This window comes from Sus scrofa, chromosome 15, assembly GCF_054392235.1.
Source record: "Sus scrofa isolate SSC_HxYL_T2T_F1_AM1 chromosome 15, Sscrofa_HxYL_maternal_Yorkshire_Landrace_v2.0, whole genome shotgun sequence".
NCBI lineage: Eukaryota > Metazoa > Chordata > Mammalia > Artiodactyla > Suidae > Sus > Sus scrofa.
In genome coordinates, this window is record NC_139397.1 from 133,233,523 (window position 1) to 133,255,222 (window position 21,700).

The following is a 21,700-nucleotide window of genomic DNA, read 5'->3' on the forward strand; positions in this document are numbered from 1 at the left end:
TAACTGAATGCATAACTTTATTAAATAAATGCTTTGTCACGACAAAAGACAAAGATCAAGGAGTAACATAAATTATAAGTTGAATAAATAGTATACAGCAATCTTCACTTTTTTAATAAAACGTGAGATCCTCCGGGGGTGTTTTTGTTTTGTTTTGTGTTTTATTTCCTTAGGTACAAAACCCTAAACGGGAGGCAAGCTCTTCCACATTCAGGTGAGTTCTTATCCCCCTTTTTTCATTTATTTATTTTTCCACAAACAGGTTTTGTTTGTTGGTTTATTATTTTTTTCATCCTTTTCACCAGTAAAGATTATGAGCATTTATTTAAAAAAAAAAGTTGAAAACAAACAAACAAAAAGAGGAGAGAATAGCGCTATGGTATGTATGTATGTATGTATGTCAAACTATAAGGAACTATGGTAATATGTGCTGTGGTTATTGCTGTTTAAACAAACAAACCGGTAGGCAACTCGGAATCTGAAGGAATCTTGTCTGACAACTGTCTATCCGTGTGGGCTACTGTGTGTGGTGGTGGTGGTGGTGGTGGAAGGTCCAGGACTCAGGTTGGTGGCTAGGGTCCAGAGAGGTGGGGTGAATGGGTGCGGAGAGGCTGGATCCCCCACCCCCCAACCCCGCACCTCTCCTTTCCCCCATCCAAAAAAAAAAAAAAAAAGTGTTAAAGAGAGGAGGTCAGAGTCTGTGGAAATGGCTAAACTATATACTCCATTAGAAAACCAAGAAAGTATGTTTAAAAAAAGACATCAAAAACTTAAGAGGAAAAAAAAAAAAGTGGAGAAAAGTGCAAAATCAGTCTGCACTTTAGTGGTTTTAAAAATAAAGACAGTACAACGCCCACGCTGCTGGCTGGTAACCTCCGTTCCCTTGTCCCACCACTTCTCAAAACTTAGCTTCCTTTCTCCAGGAAAGAAAGGAAATACGTCCCTCTCTGAGACCAGAGGGTTGCTTCTCCTTGGCCCACTCCTCTCTGAGATTCCCATCTGAGCTGGAGCCCTCGCAGGGGGCTGAGCTGAAGGAGGGGGTCTTGGCGGTTGCGTGGGCTGGCTGGTGGGAGAGTGGTGGTCCAGGCCCACCTCCCCAGAGGAGGTTGGCCCTGCAGGGTTACCATGGAGACCACTGAGGTGGTGATGGGAAAATGGGCAAGGGGACGGGAGGTGGGACCACACGGGGCCTTCTGACCTCCCTCTGAATGTCTCCAGGCCTTTCTGTTCAGGCCTGGCTGTCTGAGAACTTTTGCATGTCTTCCTTCCCAGATGCCCTGCTTTGCCCAGGGGGGTGGGTAGGGCAGCTCTGGGGGTGGGAGGATCAGTCCTGGTGAGGCTTCTTTCAATCACCTGGCAGCAATGGGGGACAATGGGTCTCCACTGCGAGTGAGGCGTGAGTCAAAAGGGGATGGGAAGAGACTCCTGCTGGCCTGCGGGGCAGCATTTAGACTTGAGGCCACAGAGACCTAGAGTCTGAGGCCCACAGGTGAGCAGACAGTTGCCAATAGGCAGCCTGGGGTCAAGAGGATCCCTGCTCAGGACTTCACAGCTGGCAGCTTGCCACACCTGCCTTCCTGCCACCCTGCCCTGGCTTACCTTCCTCAATGACTCCCTTCCCTTGAGCTCCCACCCTGGGCTCAGGCTGGACCTTCCTCTGTCTGAAGGTCCAGCATCCTCTCGGGGAGTGGTCAGCTGACCAGAATCACCCCTCTTCACACCCCAAGCACTAGAAAGAGACTCACAGGTTCGGGTGAGTTGGTGTGAGCTCTGGAGACCTGAAGAGATGGGTGGCGTTAAACCAGGCCATAATCCCCCACCTTACGGCTGACAGCAAAGAGCCTAGGGAAGGAGCAGAGGCCCATTCAGAGTCCAGTAAACATCAGGCATTGGGCGGAAAAGAGCGCCCCTCTCAGGAACCAGGTCCAGGCCTTGGAGGGGTGGGGTATGCAATTCCTGGCTCAGTCTTTTCTTAGGGGTAATGGCACCCCAGTATCCACGTGGCGGATCCCAGAGAGACGACTGCTCAAGGTCCAGAGGAAGAACGGGAAGAAAGAGTGAAGTGGGAAAGGCTGACGATACTGGCCTAAGACGCTGACACAAGAGCCGGGGGCTTGGGGACAGTTGCGCAGAGAGCTGGGATATGCTGGCACAGCAGGTTGAGTAAGTCCTCAAAGCTGCCACCCCCATCAGGCCCTTTGTCCTGTGAAGATCGACTGTCTTTCCCATCCCAGCCAACCATCCCGGTAGGGGTGGGGGTGGGTGAGCAGGAAACACCCCGCCATGTTCCAGAGCCATGGGCTTTCCACCAACTGAGATGGTTTTGTCCTTAGTTTTGTCCTTATTCACTGGCCCAAGTTCGGGGCCCGGGTGGTCTCCATGGTGTCATGCCATTGATCTGGCTGGCGAGCTCCATCCTCAGAGAACAGCCCCAGATCTGCCCATTTTTTGGGGGAGCCAGTGGCGAATAGGATTTTGCTTGGTTCAGAATCTGGCTGCCGAATGACAGCACCCCCAGAGTATCCATTCTCTGTCCTGGGCCTTTCTGCCACCCTCCACCCCAGGAAGGAAGCCAGAACAGAGTGGATGAAGAGCTTGACAGACTCTCTGGCTTCAGTTCGTCACTGCGGGGTGAAGCTGGGCACGTTGAGCACAGAGGCTTGTCCCTTCAAGACCACGGCCCATCTCAACCGAGCCTTGTTCCTGTCCAGCACCTACAGTCTAGAACCCACCTGAAGATAGCCACCTTCCTTGGTTCAAGCTCATTTCTGTTCCCCCACCTTCCTCTCTCGTTCCTCTTAAATCCCAGAGAGCTTATTGGGTGGGGACCCAAGGACCTTTCTCTGGGCTTTGTCCCCTTTCCCATCACTTTGCTCCAAAGCTAGAATAGGGAAGTCAGCCCCCTGTTTCTCCAGCTCCCTGCCCTTCACTGCATCTACTCTGGCCTGAACCGTCACTTCTACTGTTTCCCTGTCCTTAACCCTTCCACCTCCCTCTCCCTCTTGGCCATCTCTCATTTCAGCCTCTCTCCTGCTCTGCCAGCATGCAGGCTGAGAGAGGCCTTCCACATGCAGGCTCTGTGCAGATGAAACGAAAAGGCTGGGCTGGACCAGTGGGTCCAACTTAGACCTGTTGGGTTCATTGGGTGTGGGGTCCAGAGACAGTGACTTCCAGAGGGCCTCAAGCTGAATGGGGTGTCCTGGAGGGCTTGGTGGGTGCGCCACTGGGTGCGTTCATCCACATGGCTTGGTGGCGTGTGAACACACGTGCACGTGGGAAGTCACGAAACTATCCAACACTGTGTCCCACAAAGGGATGCATTTGCTGCTCACGGAGAAGAGGCAACACTGGTATTGTGGGTGGTATTAGAAGAATATGGGTTTTCTTGGTTTACCCAGAATAAGGACATGCTTCAATGCCCCCATAGGAACTACTTGGAAAGTTAATGCAACCTTTGACAGAAAGGAAGGAAGAAAGAAAAAAAAAAAAAGAAAGAAGATAGATGTATATGCCTATATATGACTATATGGAGCCTTGTAGATAGATACAAGCTCACATTTTTTTTTCAGCCTATCCTCCCCCACAGAGGCTGTCCTAGTTGTGAATTGAATGCAGTGAAGGGCTGAAACCACAGGCTTCACTCAGCACTTGGTTTTAGCCACCCTGGAAGAACAGGTCTTCCTACGACTGGGGTGTGGGTTGAGTTCTCAGAGTCTGCATGGGGAGTGAAATATGCACACACACTTCATGTTCATGGATCTGTTCAGGAACACCTATCTCCCTAATATCACTCAGTTAGGAATTTGCTTTGTGTTGAGAGGAATGGAATGCATTTTAGTTTTTGTAAATTCTGGGGGGGAAGAGAGATCACAGTGCCATGGGGTGGGGGGCGGGGGAGGAGAGGAAGGACAGGGTTCAAGCCGTGCAAGTTGCTGGCTGCAGGAGATCGATCCAGGAGAGGCACTGACACCTGTTGTTTTTCCTTTCTTCCACCTGGGACATATCCAAACTGGGCAAATTCCAAGTGTGTCACAGAATATCACACCTGGGATCACACCTGCTTGTGCCCAAATGGCTCCCCAACTCAGGTCAGGGATGGACATAAAGGCAGATGCTTCCTGCCCACACTCTGCTTTTCCTTCTCACAACTATTCATCCTATTCATCCTCTCATACACACACCTGCTTCCCTCCCTTCTCTTTCTTCTGTTTTTTCTCTCTTGCCCTCCCTGTTCCTTCAACTTGCCTCAAAAAGAAAATCTTTTTTTTTTTTTTTAAGTTGGGGGTCTCCTTAGCTTTTTGCATCTCTGTTGTTGCCGTTTTCAAAGTTGAGACCTTGCCAGAGATTCCGAGGTCCTCAGTTCCCTCAAATAGATAGATATATGTATTTTTTTCCCCTTAAATGAGATGAAATGAGTGGCGTCCTGGGGTGGAGGGAGGCGCTGGCTGGAGTTGGGGCTGGGGGCGGGATGGGGCAGGGAGGAAGGATGGGGAGGGGACGCATCACTCAACGTTGCTGCTGTCGAAGCTGTGGCACTGGAAGTCCCCGTCCACGTACTCCATGCCTGGCAGCTTCATCCCGTACTTGTCCACGCACCAGCAGATGCCACGTTTGCGGCCACGGGAAGGCTTGCACTGGCATGGGAGAGTGACAGGCAGTGAGGAAGGTTGTACCCTGCATTTTGCTCCTGCCTGGTCCTTCATCTTCCCCACCCCAAGACAGACCCCCATCCCTAGAGGGTCGAGGGGGCTATACCCAACTCTTGGGGTCCTCGTGTCCACATTGCATGAGAGGACCTGGAGAAAAGAGCTGATTTAGGCAGCCTGCCCTTGGCTAACTCCTACAACTTTTTTTTTTTTTTTTTTTTATGTCACCCACTCAGGGTTTTCCAACTTGATATTCTCCAGGGAGTTACGTGGCCTGAAGATGATGATGATAAATTAAATAATTAAATAATAATAATAAGATGCATCACTTGTACAGCTGTGTCATATACCAGACACCACTTAACACTTACTATACTGTAGGTGCTGTTCTAAGCGCTTTGCAAAGATTAGTGCATTATTCCCAAAAGCAGTTGAGAATAGTAGGTACAGTTACTGTCCATCTTACATGAGAAGCCAGAGGCAGAGACATTAACTAACTGGGGTAAGAGGACACAGCTCATATGCATGAGAGCCAAGAACTCACCCAAAGCTATCTGGCTCTTGACCCCTAACTTAGGTGAGAGGTCGGTGCCCTTATGAAGTGTCAGAGTCACCTGGGAGGAAACTTGTTAGAAATGCAAATTCCCGGAGTCCACCCCAGACCTAGAAATCAGAAACTCTGGGGAGGTAGGAGTTCCCATTGTGGCTCAGCAGATTAAGAACCCGACATTGTCTCTGCGGGTGCAAGCCCACCTCTGTTGGGCTCAGTGGGTTAAGAATACAGTGTTGACGTGGCTGTGGCATGGACTGCAGCTGCAGCTGCAGCTCCGATTTAACCCCAGAAACATCCATATGCTGCAGATGTGGCTGTAAAAAAAAAGAAGAAAAAAAGAAACTCTGGTGTGGGTAATAAGCCCTCGGGGAGATGCTGAGCTCTAGAAATCTGAGAACCATTGCCCTGAGGTCGCGTGTACTCCTTCACAGGCTAAGATTGCTGGTTAACCAGCAGCAGAACTGCCCAAAGGGTGGCCTGGTTGTGAATGGTGCACTGAACAATTTCAGGTGGTACATGGTGAAAATACGTTTTAGAGTCACACATAGTGTATATATTTAAGTGTCTGCATCAGAAAACAGCACAACAAACTGTGTGACATGATTCAGGGATGGAAAGTTTCCTTTTAAAATGAATTCATGTACATAAGGTGAATCAGTGAAACCTCAATAGATTTTAGTGTAGGAGGGAATGGGGGGGCATGACTGTGGTGTATGCAAGGCTATCCGAAGATATTAAGGATATTAACACACGGTTTTCAAGACCAGAAATCCAGGCATTTAGAGATGGAGGTTTCTGGCAAGGGCCTTTCCAGGAGACCCCTGACCTTGGGGCATGATAGGAGGCGTACCTGCTTTCTCTTGTAGAATCCCTTGCGGTCACAGTTGGGCAGGTACACCGCGCGGGGCACCATGCGCGGGCTGGCTTTGAGCTCCTGCAGGGAAGCCTCCATGTGCCTGCGGCAGGGACCCTGTGTGCGGACAGGAGGGGTGAGAGGCATGGCAAGACCGGAGGGAACCACCTGATCGTGCAGAGCTCGGGGCTGGTGTGTGGGGGCTAAAGAGTCTGCAAGGGGAGCCACTCTTTGTTCTGATAAGCTGCAACCCAAGGTCTTCTTCCTGCCTCGCCGCCCCCCTCCCCCGCCCCAGGTATATTAAGTACTGCCACGCATGCTCATTTAGACTCGGGGCAAGGTCAAAGCTGGAGTGGTGGCAGAGGCTGCAGGTGCGGATGCAGAAGGAGATGGGACCCCTTGAGACTCACCTGCTCAGATTCCTGTCTCATCTCAGGCGCCAAGATGACTCGAGGGTGGGCGGTGTTCTCAGCTCCCCCCACGAACTTGGACTGGGTCAGCTTCTTTCTGCGGTCCTTCTTCACGGCCTCTGCCTTCAGCTCGGAGATGCGGGTGTGCTTGGGTCGGAAGATCTTGGGCGAGTAGGTCTCCTCCGCCATCTCGGAAGTGGTCGGCTCCTCGTGCTCGCGGGAGTCTCTCTCTGCAGGGAGGTGGGGCAGAGGATCAGCTTCTGCCGGCTGAGGCACAACCAGGCAGAGTCCAGGGCTCGAAGGGTTAGGGTGGGGCATGGGCTCTCAGCCCCCGTGGAGCCTACCAAACTGGGGAAAGCAGGGAAATAGGAATTCGGACGTGAACCAACACTCGTGTAAGTGGTGGGAGGTCCAGTAGAAAAAATCCAGGGAGACTTCATGGAGTAGAAGAGTGCTGGAAAAGTCAAGCTGATACAGCAGGGGAAGTTGAATGGGAGGCAGAGGACCTTCTGGTGAGAGGAGGTGTGAGGTAGGCTGTGGAAAGGGGCTTGCTTGTTTTGGGGGGCTGGCTAAGTAGATGGGGCAGTGGCTGGTGGTGGGGCTGTGATGGAAGAACACAGGCTGGAGATCGAGGTTGTTTGAGGGAAATGGGGGACTGCCAGCGTGTGTGCAAGAGGTCAAGTCATCATCTTGTGAGATCTTGGTGGCAAGGAACTGCTGGAGTTGAGGTATATCTGGACTTGGGGAGTGGAGGGCAAGAGGGTCCTGGCCGAGTGGTGGGGTCCATCCCCAAGAGCAGGAGGAGGGGACCTGGGAGATCCAGAAATGTGGGGTCTGGTGGGGAGCAGTGAGGGTGGGTGGGTGGGGGCCATGGATGCCCAAAGCGCCGCTCCCTGCTCAGAGGTGGCTCTGTACTCTGTACCCTGGGAGGCTGGGACATAACTCAACTCCAGGCCAGGAGAGGCAGACAGCTGGCTGGGGCTGGAGCAGTTATATATAGCAGTGACTTGGTGACAGTCTATACTTAGCTGACTTATGACCTTTAAAGGACTAGGACTTTGTTCATTTATTTCTTGATCTGTTAATTCCACCCCCTAGCCCCCCACCCCCCGGCCTTTTCTTGGTCCACAGATTTCCATGAAATTCTCATCTCACAGGGTCCCAGGCCTTCCTCTCAGCTCCTTGACCCCACCAGCCTTGGCAGACCCTGGGTGGGGTCGATCTTCCCAGGTGGGCAGGGTGTGGCCAGGATGCCCAGAGTGAGAGCCGGTGCAGGGCAGGGCAGGGCAGGGCTGTGCAGGCGGGGTCAGGGAACCCCACCTTCATTACCTCTTTTCAAATTCTAGGAAAAGAAAATGGGGCTTTAGTAGTAATGCCAAATACCTCAAATAGAGAGTGAAGGAAAATTCTGTTCTCCACCCTCATGGCTCTCACTGGGCTACCCAGGAACCTGACGGCAAGGCACAGGGATGAGAAAAGGAGGAGAATCTGAGGTGGGTGAGGGGAGGTATGGGGGAAGAGCAGCTTGGTGAGAAGACATTGGTGTCTCCAGGGCAGGAGCTCTTGGCCCAGGGGAGGTTCCAGGAGGCATTAGGAGGCTTGGCCTAACCTAATCAGGAGGGCAGGTGGTAAGAAGTCCCCATGCACTTGTTTGTCTCTTGGCTGGGGATTTATCAAATTCAACGAATAGACATCCAGTCTTTAAAGCCCCAGCAGGGAAGTTTCCCGCCCTGGATAAGCCTCCAGTGGTTTGCTGTGTTCTGGGTGGTTAGCTGATTTGGGTGTCTGTCCACCAGAGAGGAAGGGAAGTAGTCTTTGGAGAAGAAGTGGGGAGAAAGCAAATGGCTAACAAATGGCCAGGATCCCAGTCCCCGCTCTTGGCCTTTCACTCCCCTGCCCCCCATGTCCTGACCTGGGGCTCTGACTCTCCTTTATCAAGATCTGCTGGGTGCTGAAGCAACAAGGCAATGCACCTGTTAGGCAGAGTGAGGCCTCCTGGGGATTAGCCAATGGAGAGGTGTTTTGGTGTAAAAACCAACTTTTCTTGGTTGTGGGATGAACCAGAATGGGGGCGGGATGCAGAGCAGATCACAGCTGAATTGGGGGGCGGGGAGCTCCGCACACACTGAAAAATCACGGTGCTGTTATCTAGTAACACAGGCCCAAACCCGCAACCTTGTTCCGGGTGAGGGGAGGGCATGAGGAGGGGAAAAGCTAACCACAGGGTCACAGCTTTCTGAGTGACCTGACACTTCACTCAACCTTTCTGGGCATCACCCAGCATTCTGATCCTCACTCCAACACTGGGGTAGGGGAGAGGGCAAGACATGACTGCCCTTGAAAGGCTGGGACGTACCCTTGTGCTGCAGTAGGTTAAGGATCTGGCATTTTTTCTACAGGGGCATGGGTTGCTGCTGTGGTTTGGGTTCCATCCCTGACCTGGGAACTTCTGTGTACTGTGAGCACGGCCAAATATGTATATGAAATGAAAGGCAGAGAGCATTCTGGGGGGCATGGCCACAGCCCTTCCTCAATTGCAACTGTAACCAGATAAAGGGAGGGGAGGAGGATGAGAAGGCCAGATGCTGACCGGTGCAAGAAAGGAGGTGAGCATCTCCTTTGGGGGCTGTTCTGGCTTGTCCTCAGGGGCACCTGTGGAGCTGGGCTCCAGGAATCACTCTTCACCGGAAGAGATCCCCGGAAACTGCTTACCTCCAGAGGATGTGCCAGCTCCCAGAATTCCTCCAATGGACCCTCTAGTCCATCCCCCGTGTCCAGGCAGAAACAAGTATATGCACCCATCCAAGTGGTGTTCTTTTTAGTTCTTAAAGGCATCTGGGATGGGGGTGCCACCCTTCCTCCTCTGGCCACCTGTTTTGGGGACTCCCTGTCCCTTTGGTCAGAGGGATCCCTCCTCCAATTGCCATGTCACCATCTTTTCTGGAGCTTCTCCCTCTGCCCTTGGTGGAAGTATGTTGGCTCATGGCCCCCTGTACATCAGCTGCTCTTCTCCAGACTCTTCACATTTTAGGAATTTTCCTGGGAAGTGCTGTGGGCCTTCCTTAACCTTGGGTCACCCTTCCTGGGAAGAGGATGGGGCCGTTAATCACGGTTCAAGAAACTTTGGGACAATTTACTTTGACATCTCTTAGTCTTTTCTATGAAAGTCTTAGCTTTGGGACTAAGCAAGGATGATACTAGGAAAACAAATGTAGATTCCTGTACCTTCTTTCAGGATTCAAAATACTTTTGCAAACCCTCTGTCCTTCCTCCACCAAGGCAGGGTTCCTGAGGGCATACCCTCCCCAGTTTGCAGGCTCTTTGGCTGCTTATGAAGGGCAGGCTTAAAGTTTTGATGTCCCTCCCAGTTTTTGGTGCCATTTAACCCCATGGGACCTATTACTTAGGCAGCGGGAGAGTCGAGTATCAAAGATACTAAGCAGGGTCTTGTGGTCACCTGTAGGCTCCAGAGAGACAGTGGAAACTTGGAGCGGAGCCAGGGCAGAGCCACAAAGATTAAAGGGCTGGAAAGTAAGACTGGAGCTGGAGTGCCAGAGCCAGCTAGCCCTACTCAGCTGCTCTGCGGCCAAGTCATAAATAGGCTTTCAATTTGGGGAGGGTTTAACTTTTAGATAAAACAAGAAGGCACCAGTAGACTGGTGGATCTTGAGCTGTTTCATCAAAAGAAAATGGAACAAGGTTGCAGAAAGGGAAGGGATTTAGGTGGGATATAAGGGAGGACTTCCTGGTGAAGCTGCAATCCAAGGAACTTAACTGTGCAGAGGGTTGTGGAACCTGATTGACCAGCAGGTCAGTACCTCCACATGACCAGTAGATGGCGGAGGAGACTGATGGCCAAGGACCGTTGTAGCAGGGGCTGTAAGCAATTTTATTTTATTTTATTTTATTTATATATATATATATATATTTTTTTGTCTTTTTTTTGTTGTTGTTGTTGCTATTTCTTGGGCCGCTCCCGCGGCATATGGAGGCTCCCAGGCTAGGGGTTGAATCGGAGCTGTAGCCACCGGCCTACGCCAGAGCCACAGCAACGCGGGATCCGAGCCGCGTCTGCAACCTACACCACAGCTCATGGCAACGCCGGATCGTTAACCCACTGAGCAAGGGCAGGGACCGAACCCGCAACCTCATGGTTCCTAGTCGGATTCGTTAACCACTGCGCCACGACTGGAACTCCCCTGTAAGCAATTTTAAAATCAGGAGTCTGTGTGCCTCCCACTCCTACTTCTCTGACAACCTCACCCATCCTCCTCTCTGTGCCTCTGCGGTAGGCATTTAAAGAGTCAGGGAGATGGACAAGCGAGGACTGGAACGGACTCGAATGAGGTCAGGGGGAGAAGGCAGGATGAGACCGGGTCAAGGTGATCTGTGTGTAACCCCCTGCTATTTCTTTAATCTGCAACTGAAACAAGATCAGGGAAAGAAGAAAAACAGATCTAGGACCTCCCTTCCTATCTCTAGATGTCATTTGGAAAGGATGCTGCAGAGTGGGCAAAGGAATAAGGAATGTTCAATATTGTTCCCTCTCTGGGAAGCTGTGCAGGCAGGGCCCTTTAATTCCATCATCTATCCAGTGATTAAGGAAGCAAGAGCTCTTATATTGTCCTGATATTTATCTTTAGGGTGCATTCTGATTCTCTGCTCTATTCTGCCCCCAGTCCTGCCAGCCGGCACTCTGATGGCCCCAGCCCCTGCCATGTGAGGGTGGCCAATTCAGTTTCTCCTTCATTCATAAGGCGCTGCCCATTCACACAGATACAGCAACACCCACTGAGGCAACATGAAAACCTGCTTGAGGACTATGCCATCCTCATGTTCCAGCAAACCCAGCAGGTGTTTGAGTGAGGCTGCAGCTTCCGCGGATCAAGAGGCACTGCTACTCGCACTGTAATTGCCAAAATGCACTCTATACCCAAGCTGACCACTGTCTCCAACCTTGCCCTCTTGCTGCATCTGTCCTCCTGCAGGGGCAGGATGATTCAGCAGCAGAATCAGGCTAGTGCTCTTCAGAAGCATTCTCATTCCACCTGCTCCCCAGTCTCAAGGATGGGTGTGTTGTCTGGGACCTGCTGCTTCCTGCAATCAAAACTTCCACCCTGGCTTTTGGTCCTACCTTGGCACCACTGACAGCCTGGTGGTCATTTCTCACTTGAACTTGACCTATAATCAAAATTGGAGAAAATGGGTGGCTCAGATATTGTGACTTTGCTTACAGAAATTGAGGAAACAGATGTGCTCAGAACTCACAGCTTGAGAAGAAGGAAGGGCTTTGCCACTGGGACCTGGGGAAAGGAAGAATCTCTTTTTTCTAGCCAGAAGATAAGATGGGTTCACCCAGAAGCTCTCCACAAGGGATGGAAAGGGGAGCTGGGTGGCCCCTGGCTCTCATTCTAGCTCCCTCTATGGAATTTAAACAGTAAATTTCTTAAGGGCAGAATGTTGTTATTTATCTTTGTCTCTCAATAAATAAATGGTCTTCAATAAATAACCTTTGAATGGAGAGATGCCTGAATCTGGTCATGAGACAGAGAGAAGCAGGTCTAGGAGCAGTTCTGTGATCTAAGCTGGGGCATGTTAGAGCTCAGTGGGTGCCTGGTGGGTTCATGTCATCCATGCCCCTGCCTTTAAGCACAGTAACTGCTGCAGAGGGAACAAGGAGGCAGGCACGTGAGCCTCGTAGGAGCAGGAAGAAGTAGGGTCCCCTGGATTTCCTGGGCTTCTTTGATCTGGGACTGTGCCATCTAGGACAGTAGCCATTAGCTACATGTGCCTAATGAGATAAATACATATTCGGTCAAGGTAAATTCAGCTTCTCAGTTGCTCAAGCCGCATTTCAAGGGCTCAGTAGCCACATGGCCAGTGGCTACTCTGTTGGACAGCAAAGAGACAGAACATTTCTATTACTGTAGAAAATTCTACTGGACAGCTTATTCGAGGACACTGATCCACACCTGGGTGGGGCCAGGTGCTCTGTGTCTCCTGCCCACTTTGCCCCATTTCCTAGCCAACCTGCAGTCTCCTGCTCTTTGCTACAACTAGAGGCTTATGGGAAAAATGATGGATCAGTGGCTCACTATTTAACAAAAATGTGAATCATGTCTCAGTCTCCTGAAGTCTGACCGTTTCCCAGCTGCAAAGGCCAAAGACTCAGTTACACTGCATATGCCTCTTTTGCATAAAGAAAAAGGGGACAGGGTGGTAGGGAGGACTGCAGAGGCTCCCAGGGGAGCTGCAACGTCCCCACTCCTACCAGGAGGATCCCTGACCAGTGTCTGCCTTGGCCCAGGCAGACACTGGAAGATGCTGTTTTCTTTTCCTCTGTGGTCAGTAACAGACATGCATGTTCTAGGCTCTTCTTGACCTGAATTATGGGGGCTGAGAAGAAAAGGAGCACTGACTTTCCAAGAGGAAAAAAACCCAAACAACCACCATCCTAAGAAACAGTTGCAAGAAGGGAGGGTTGCAAGAAGACATGGAGGGAAGTCTTGCTGACTTGGGTGCAAGGCAGAGGCGGGGAGCAGAGTCAGTGACTGGATAGAGTAATAGGCTTATCTCGCTGAGCTCTGTTAGAGCCCCCACCCCATGCTGGTCTAGGAGAACCAACAGCCAAGTTGGCCGATGTGGGTGTGGGACATCTCTATCCTGGGCAGATAAATGAAGACACCAAAGCAAGTTGGTGACACTTCACCAGCACAAAAAGCTGGGGTCCCGCTCACACATCCTTCACTGTAAAGGAAGGGTCCTCCTCATTCTCCCACTGCCCCCTCCCCACCCCGGGGACAAGTAGGATTCAGGGCCGAGACTCTGGTACACATTTATTGTTCCCTGGGAGGCAGCTGGTGATAAATGTATGCATGAGAAATACACACTATGCACAATTTACGGTCTCTCTAGACTTGGGGAAGGTGGCGAATGTTCGGTAGAAATACCTATACACACCCCAAACCAGAAGGTAATGGAGGAATGAGGTAGGGAGCAGCCTTTGAGTGGCAGGGGGAGATGAGGAGATTGAGGAAGTGAGGGGCCATTTCTCTGACCTGGCCACACTCCCACTGATGACTCATCACAGACCATTGAGAACAGAACAGTTAAGTAGCCACATTCCCAGGAAAGTCCTGCATGACCAGAAGGGGGCGGCAGGGAGCAGATGGTTTGAACACCGCCCCCCCCCCGCCCCCCCGCACAAGAAGAGAGATTTGCTAGGGGTCAAACAAGGGAATATGTCCTGTCTGCCAATTAAAGCTCAGACTCTTTTCCATTTTGGCTTTTTGGGTGCAGGAGGAAGAGAGTAGAGAGAGTAGTTCTCTTCCTAGGTGTGGGAGGGGCCTGCCAGTGACCTCTGCCCTATCCAATTACGGGTCACCAGCCGAATGTGGCTTCTGACCCTTGAAATATGGCTAGTGGGACTGCATTTTTTTTTAAAATGTATTTACTTTTACTTTTTTTTGTTTTTTACTTTTTTAGGGTCACATCTGCAGCATATGGAAGTTCCCAGGCTAGGGGTTGAATTGGAGCTGTAGCTGTGGGAGAATGCCACAGCCACAGCAATGCCAGATCCGAGATGCACCTGTGACTTACACCACAGCTCAGGGCAATGCCGGGTCCTTAACCCACTGAGTGAGGCTAGGGATCGAACCCACATCCTCTTACACACTAACCTGGTTTGTAACCGAATGAGCCACAACTGGAACTCCCTGGATTTTAAATTTTATTTCATTTAACTTAAAAAACCAAGACCCAATTTGTTTTCTGGAAAACATTTGAGTCTGTCTGAATCGCTTCTCTCAACTGTAAATCTTAGGACGCTTTAAAATACAGATCAAGTATTTCCAATGAAAATTTGATGTCTGAACTGAGATGTGCTATAAATGTAAAAGACACCTCAGATTTCAAAGCCTTAATATGAAAGAAAGAATGTAAAACATTATAATTGTTTATTTTGAGTATATGTGGAAACTATAACATTTTGGAGATACATATATATACATATCCATATATATATATGAAAATGTCACCTGTTTCTCTTTACCTTTTTAAAAAATGTGGCTATTAGAAAGTTTGAATTACATATGCAGCCTGTATTATGTTTCAATTGAACTGTGCTATCCTAAAGGATCTGAGAGTCATCTTTACTGTGGTGACAAAGACACTGGGGAGCATGCCCAGTACAGCTGTGATGGTACAATCTAAACAGTTCAGGATAGCTGGGGCCCCCAGGAAACTTTTCTGCAAACCAGCAGAGGTCATACGAGGCTGGGTTTTGCATTCCAATTCAATCTGGGCCTTGCTTCAGGGTTTGGCAAGGGAAGGCCTCTGATGGTCTAGGTAAAGGGATCAAAAATGAGATTCTTATTTATTTGGCTGTCTTCCCCATAGATTAGACCACCAGGTGAACCCTTGGGGGGTGGTATTTTAAAACAAACAGGTCATCTCATTTTTGATCCCTTCATCCAGACCATCAGAGGCCTTCCCTTGCCAAACCCTGAAGCAAGGAAGGCCCAGACTGAAATAGCCCCCCTCCCTGCCCCCGCCGCCAAGGGTTCACCTGGTGGTCTAATCTATTGGGAAGACAGTCTTATCTTATCTGCCTCCTTCTTAGGAACCCTGCAAGGGAGGAGCTGCCACAGCCTCCAGGATGTATTAGGGTGGCTCTCAGCAGTTCCTCTGATCAACCTGAGCCCCCAGCCAGAATCCGGAGCCCTTCCTCTCCTCTCCTTCTGAATATGTGCCTGAATGTTTTCAAAACCCTGGTGATCTTCTCACTCTCAACCTTATCAAACTTTGTGATGTGTGGTTTTCTCAATTTTCTTTTGATGCACGAATCCCCCAATCACTCCCTCAGTCCATCCCACCCGCTTCCAGCTCCATGGAAGCCCTTGGTACTGGAGGCTGGTTGCCACGGGAAGCAGGCCATTCCTGTGCCTTGTGCTCTTTAGAGACTGAGGACAGATGCCCAGCCAAGGGGCAGCGAGGGCCCGCCTCCCTGCCCACATCAGGACAGCTCCCTGTCATTCAGGAAATGAGGTTTGGCACATGGACCTGAAGTCTGGGCTGAATGCCACCCCTTTCCACCCTCCTTGCCCCCATCCCTCACCAAACCACTGCCCTAAGCCAGCCTTGCTTGCAAGACTGTGTAGAAAAAGCGACGGAACAGAGAAGGATTGAAAATAAAGGGGTACTGCCTTCTCCACTTGGGGGCTGCTTCACTTCTTCCCCTCAAATGGAGCACCCCCAGTTCTGAGCGCTTATTTCAGCTTTGCAACCTCTGCTATAGGATGGCAGCCTCAGGAAATCTTTGCCAAAGGCCTCTTGCAGGTTAGACCAAGCCCAGGCCAGAGCCCTAGTGAGGAAGGAAGGAAGCCGGGGATAGTGGAACGGAGGCCTAGAATCAACAGGACTCTAAGACTGAGTTCTAGCCCTGGCTTTGCCTCTCACCCTGCACTTTGGGCCTCAGAATCCTCATCTGTATAATGAAGACCTTGACTGCCAGGATTGCTGTGCGCTCCTTCCAGTTGTAGGCTTCTTTGGCCAATACCCAGACAGTTCCTGGAGAGACACTAGGATGGAGCTAAGCTGAGTGTAGGGCTGCAAGGCCATGTCACCTCTCCTAGAGATTTCCAATCATTCTTCTGGACTTGTGTTTAAAAAGAAGAAATTTTAAAAAAGACATCATAATAGAAATCATGGAAAAAATTGGATCTGGAAACAAGAGTGGATTCTCTGGATATGTGGGGGGTGGGGTGCAGAAGCTTAGAACTGGCTTTTTTAGTTGATTTGCTTATTTATATTTGCAAATATGTAACCAATCTTATTGTTATTGTAACCATACATCCAGGTTACAATTTAAGGTTGGTCTCTGGGGATTGCAAATTTTGGACCAACTCAGTAAAGATGCAAAACAAAAACTCAAACAAAACCCCACCAAACTGCTTCCCTGTCAGGGCAATCACTTCCCACCCCCTCCACTTCTGCTTCCAGTGGGACCTCATTGGTACCTGGTCTGCTTGTGGCGTTCTTCCAATTTCTGGAGGCAATGGGCCTGGAGTGCGGTGGTGCCTTCTTCAAAATTTTTTTTTCCATACATTAAATAACTCAAAGTTTCAAAGACATTGCTCAGGTACGAAGTAAAAACTGTAGAGGACAAAGATCACCTTTTGTCCTGCTAGTTTCTCCCCTCCACCCTCCCCGTTAAGGGGACCAGGGCTTCTGTTGGGATTCCTGCTCCCATGCCCTTTGCTCTAACCCTCAGGGTGACCTCTGGCTCCTAGGTCAGCCCGGTCTTCCCTCTGCAGCTGCAAGCCCACCTGCCCCCTCAAATCCAACCCAAGCCCCAGGACTAACACACAGCTGCTCCGGCTTAAAACTCAAACCCTCAGGGGACGTCTTGGAGTTGAGGGGTGGAGAAGGAGGTGGGAGAGAGGTGGGGGGGGGGATAAGAAAGGGGAAAAAAAGAGAAATGGAAAGAAAATGGACAACTGTGCTTACTCTTCCATTCTGAGCTGACACAGCAGAAGGAGGGGAAGAGAGGGGAGGGGGAAGACAAGAAAATTCAAGTTAAAACATCCTCTCTTGTCTTCCCAGCTCCCATTTTGGTTGGCTCAGGGCACAGCCAGCCTCTCAAAGACATGTTTCAAAGGGAGGGGATACGGGTGGGAAAGGAATCTGGCTCCTTCAGTTTTCCATGATCTTGTTCGACCCAGGCACCAATTTGGCCAATAAACCTAACTCTGGAACTTGACTTCAACATTGCATTTGGACCAGGCTGGGAATGGAAGCCAGGGTGATGGAGGGCCAAACCCCTCAAAGAAGCAATTCATTTTTATTTAGGTAACTTTTTTTCTTTCCCAGAAGCATATTTTCTGTTCTTCCTCTCCTCTCTTATTTCTCAATGACAGAACTGAAACCCAGAATCCACTTCTCCCTATATCCCAAACTTAATGTTTCACAGGCGCAAGAGATATCTTCCAGACCTGGACAAGAATGCGCGCCAGTAAAGCCGCAAGGCTCCTTCTCCAAACAATGCCCAGAGCAAAGCTGGGTCCTTCGCTGACTCGGCCCAGCTCACGAGCTTGGTTCAATAAATAACTCCTGTCTCCCGCCTCTCTCCAGCCTCACACACATTGCCCTCTGTTTCTATATCTATCTTTGCCCCTGAACTGGCCAAAATAAAATGCAGAGCCCTGAGCGCTCTCAGCACTAGGCTTGCAGGCTCACTCCCTCTCCCGTTGCTCAGCAACGCGCCTAGCAAAACACCAGTCCCCGCCCGCCCGCCCTCCGCTCTTCCTCCAAGAAGCGTTGGCTGCCTGCCATCTCGCTCTCCTCAACTCCCCATTTCTGATTCTAGAAATGCATTTTTTTTTTGGGAAAAAAAAAATCTATGTCTGTCTACACACACACACACACTCACACACACACAAATCTATCCGGCAAACCGCGGGGGGGCGGAAAGCCAAGTTCGCGCTGCTGTTACTGGTAGGGAAAAGTGGCATGGAGTGTTAGGAGGGCAGCAATTTTGGCTGAAGGAGGCGACACTCTCCCTCTCTCTCTTCGTTTTCCTCCCTTTAAGTACTGTCGCTGCACCATCTCCAACGTTTGAGGGACCCATCCATCCCTCTAGCCAGGAGCAGGCGTCAGCTCCGGCCGCGGGTCAAAGGCAGCAGTCCAGCAACGGCAGTGGGGCAGGCACCTGCCTTAGGCAGGGTGGAGTCTGAAGGAAGGACTGCGGTGGGGGTGGGGCAGGGCTGCTGCTCCTCATTGACTCAGAGGTACCTTGAAGGTGGGGGCTAAGGAAGAGGCTGCAGAGAAGTCTCTAAGGCTTCTTGATTGGGACAAAAGCCCATGTGTGCGTGTGCGTGTTAAACTGTTAAGTTAGATGCGCCAATTTACTCTCCTCCCAGCAATTGCGCGCGCGCTCACCCTCCACACCAACCACATCACACCAACCACACAGCTGGGCAAATAAAAGTGGGGCCAGAATGTGGCTGAGCGATACCTTGCATACTTTCGATGTGACCGGATTGTTACCCAGAGCGCTTGCTTCCAAGGCAGGAAATGGATTCATACCTTTTCCCCCGGTGCTAAGCTTTCCCAAATCCACATCCCACAAGATGAAGGAGGGCGGGATCGCCTTTGAAAATTGGCTCTTAATAAAAATAACTTCACAAACCGGCCTCTGGGGCCTCCACATTGTCTTCTCTGCCTTTTTGCCGGCTGCACTCGGGAGAAAGACTACCTCTTGCAAAGCTGGAGGGGTGGACAGGCAAACCCTGCAGGGTTGGGGGTTGGTGGTTCTTCAGGTTGAACCCAAGAAAGCTCTCCTGCCTCTTCTCAAGCACCTTTCCTACATGATAGTGTCTGTAGATTGCAGTTAAAACTCGTGTTGGGTGCTCATAACGGAAGGGAATAGGAGGCAAGAAAAGCATTGTTCCCGTAAGAAATTACAGAATGAACATTATTTAGACAAGTCTTCACCCTTTTGGGAGAGGATCAATAGGTTGACGCCTTGGAACTCAGACTTTCATGTACAGTTCATTAAACTTTTTTTTTCTTTTTAACATTTAAGACCAGGTAACTTCCCAAAGGAAACCCAGTCTAAGGGGCGCAGATCTGTTCTGATTGAACAAGGAGCTCTGTCAACCTTTTAAACCCTAGACTTCAGGCATTGAGAATTTGTGGGCGGGGCAGACCAGGGGCGGGGCTACTGGGAGGCGGAGGGGAGGCTCCGGGTGCGGGTGCGGGGCTTTTCGTCTCCGCCCCCTTGATTATGCATTCTGCGTTTCCAGGGCCCCTCTCGCATTTACACCACACCCACTTGTGATCAGGTTTGCTACTGAGTGGTGAGGAAAGAGAGTGGGGGATTAGCGCTGGCGGAGAAGCTGTGATGTCTGAATTTCACATGTCTTCTGGCCTCCCAACCCTATTTCCATCTTTCTTCCTAGGTAAAATCTGAATTGGGACAGAGGAAAAGGAATTAAGACTCAAGGACAAAAACTCAGCCCAGGAACACCGAACACTTCCTGCCAGTCCCTTTCTCTTACTCCCCTCCCCCAACCCCTTACCTCCCAGCCGCGCTGGTCTAAAGTAATCTTTCCCCACCAGGGAGGGAAAAAAAAAGTATTTTGCATATTCATATGTTTTACAATCTACCACAATCAGTCAAGTCTAAATCGACGAGAGTGCACGTGGGAGGGGCATCGAAGTCCCCACCCAAAAGGCATTAGCTACCTAGAATGCGTGCGTGCGTGTATGTGTGCATGTGAGTGTGCGTGTACGTGTGTTTGTGTGGTGTGGCGGGGTTGGAGAATAGAAACGTCAAAGAAAGACTGGCGGGGGCGGGTAGGGGGTTGGGAGGGACAAAGGTGGAATTAGCACAGAAGACCGGTAGCGTCTCTCTCTCCCGGTCCTCAGTTAAAACAATATTTTAACAAAGGAAATTTTTTTTTCAAGTTTAGGACCCCCCCCCCCCAAAAAAAACCGTATTGAGTGGATAGGGGGTGGGGTGGTAGAAGGAGATGATAACGTAAGGTGCACACTTTCGGAATGGAGATTGAGTACCTGGGGGTTTGGACCTAGAGACCAAGTAAGAGCTCAGAGTCGGTATTCAGTCGAGGGGAGAGAGGTGGGGGCAGGGGCGAGGAGAAGGAGCGAAAACCTGCAGAAGCTCGGCTAACCGGCAGCCCGGGGTAGCAGGATCTGTCAGGGCTCGAATTCCAAGGTGCAAGGACCCTCCCCGCCCTCCTCCCGGGCTGCACCCCGGCTCTAAGCCACTTGCTGGGCAGAGCGCGCGGGGCCAGCCTGTCCCAAGTCCCCCGCCCGTGCGCCGTGTAACTGCCTGGCACACTGAGAGCGCTTACCGATCTTGGCTTGCTCGCGGTAGCTCTTTTCGTTGAGGCAAACCCCGCGGCCGTGCAGCAGGGCGTGCAGCGGCTTCTCCTCGTCCTGCCGGGGGAGGCAGCGCAGCCCCTGGGCGCAGCGCTCAGTGTAGACGCCGCACGACTGCCCCTCCGCCAGGGCGCAGGTCATGCAGCAGCCGCAGCCAGGCTCCTTGACCAGCTCACAGCCAAGGGGGCTGGGGGGGCACATGGAGAGGGCTTTCTCGTCGCAGGGCTCGCAGTGCACGAAGGAGCCCAGGCCCTGGGCCGGTCCGGCACAGGCGGCCAGCAGCAGGAGGACCGCGGTGAGCACCATCTTCTCCGAGTCTCCCCCTTTACCTGGGGCGGGGCAGGAGAGCGAGAGTGCAAGGAGAAAGGGGCCAGGAAGGCGCGCGGAGAAATTCTTTTCTTTTTAAAATTTCTGGCAGGTAGAGCAGGTGCCCTCCCCCAGACAATTGCAAAATGCAGGGAGCGATGGAGGGCTGGAGTGCCTGCAAGCAAGTCCCAATTGCAAAGATTACAGACTTGCAACAGGTAGGGGGAAAAAGAGCAGCGCCAGGTGCACGCAGAGGAATTGGAGGTCAGAGAAACAAACCCCCAAGCCTGGCCTGGTCAGAATTGCAGGGGCTGGGAGGGAGCAAAAAATTGTCCCCCCCCTCAAACAACAACCAGAATAATGAGCTAGGAGGCAGTGGAGGGGGGAGGGATAAAAATAGATTTTTCTTCGAAATTTTTGTTTAAAATCTCAAACTACACCCTTCTCCTTTCTAACCCTCAGCCGCCAGCGGCGCACGGCTGCCGCGGAACAGGTATGAGGCGGCGGCTGCAGCCGCGACGGTGGGGGGAAAATGTTGAAATCAAGAAATTACAAAAAAAAAAAAAAAAAAAAAGACCAAATCCAAACCCCTAACACCTCTTTCCTCCCACTCTGCCAGCACCTCTTCGAAATTCGCAGGTTCTACGTGAAGCTCGAAGAAGGGTGCAAACCGAGGAGGGGGTAATGAAAAGGAGGAAAAGGAAAAAAAAAAAAAAAAAAAAAAAAAAAAAAAAGGAAAAAACCCACACCGCTTTGCAGCTCTTTCCTAGCTCTTTTTTCCCCGGCAGAAGTTTCCAAAGAGACTAAAGGCTCGGGTTGAGCAGGCGCTTTTAAATAGACGGCCCCTGGCTGCCAGCCAGTTTGTAGCTGCAATTTGAGCTCCCCAACACCCAACCCAGGCAAAGATGCCAAGGAGTACAAACTCACACGGGGTGGGGGTGGGGAGAGACCTTCTAGACACACGGGGGCTCCCCTTCACTGCCTGAACAGCACCCTGCCCTCCCTGAAATGGAAAAGAAGGGGCCAGAGA

The 21,700-nt window shown here is 51.0% G+C and overlaps 1 protein-coding gene across 1 annotated transcript; it reads right to left on the bottom strand.

Moving 5' to 3' along the window:
* On the bottom strand, nt 1–21,475 carry IGFBP5 (insulin like growth factor binding protein 5). The gene is given in 4 exon segments (NM_214099.2): nt 1–4,634; nt 6,050–6,169; nt 6,463–6,692; nt 20,337–21,475. Coding segments are annotated over 4 exon segments (816 nt in total). The 5' UTR covers nt 20,671–21,475; the 3' UTR covers nt 1–4,502.
* Between the last annotated feature and the right edge of the window lie 225 nt (nt 21,476–21,700).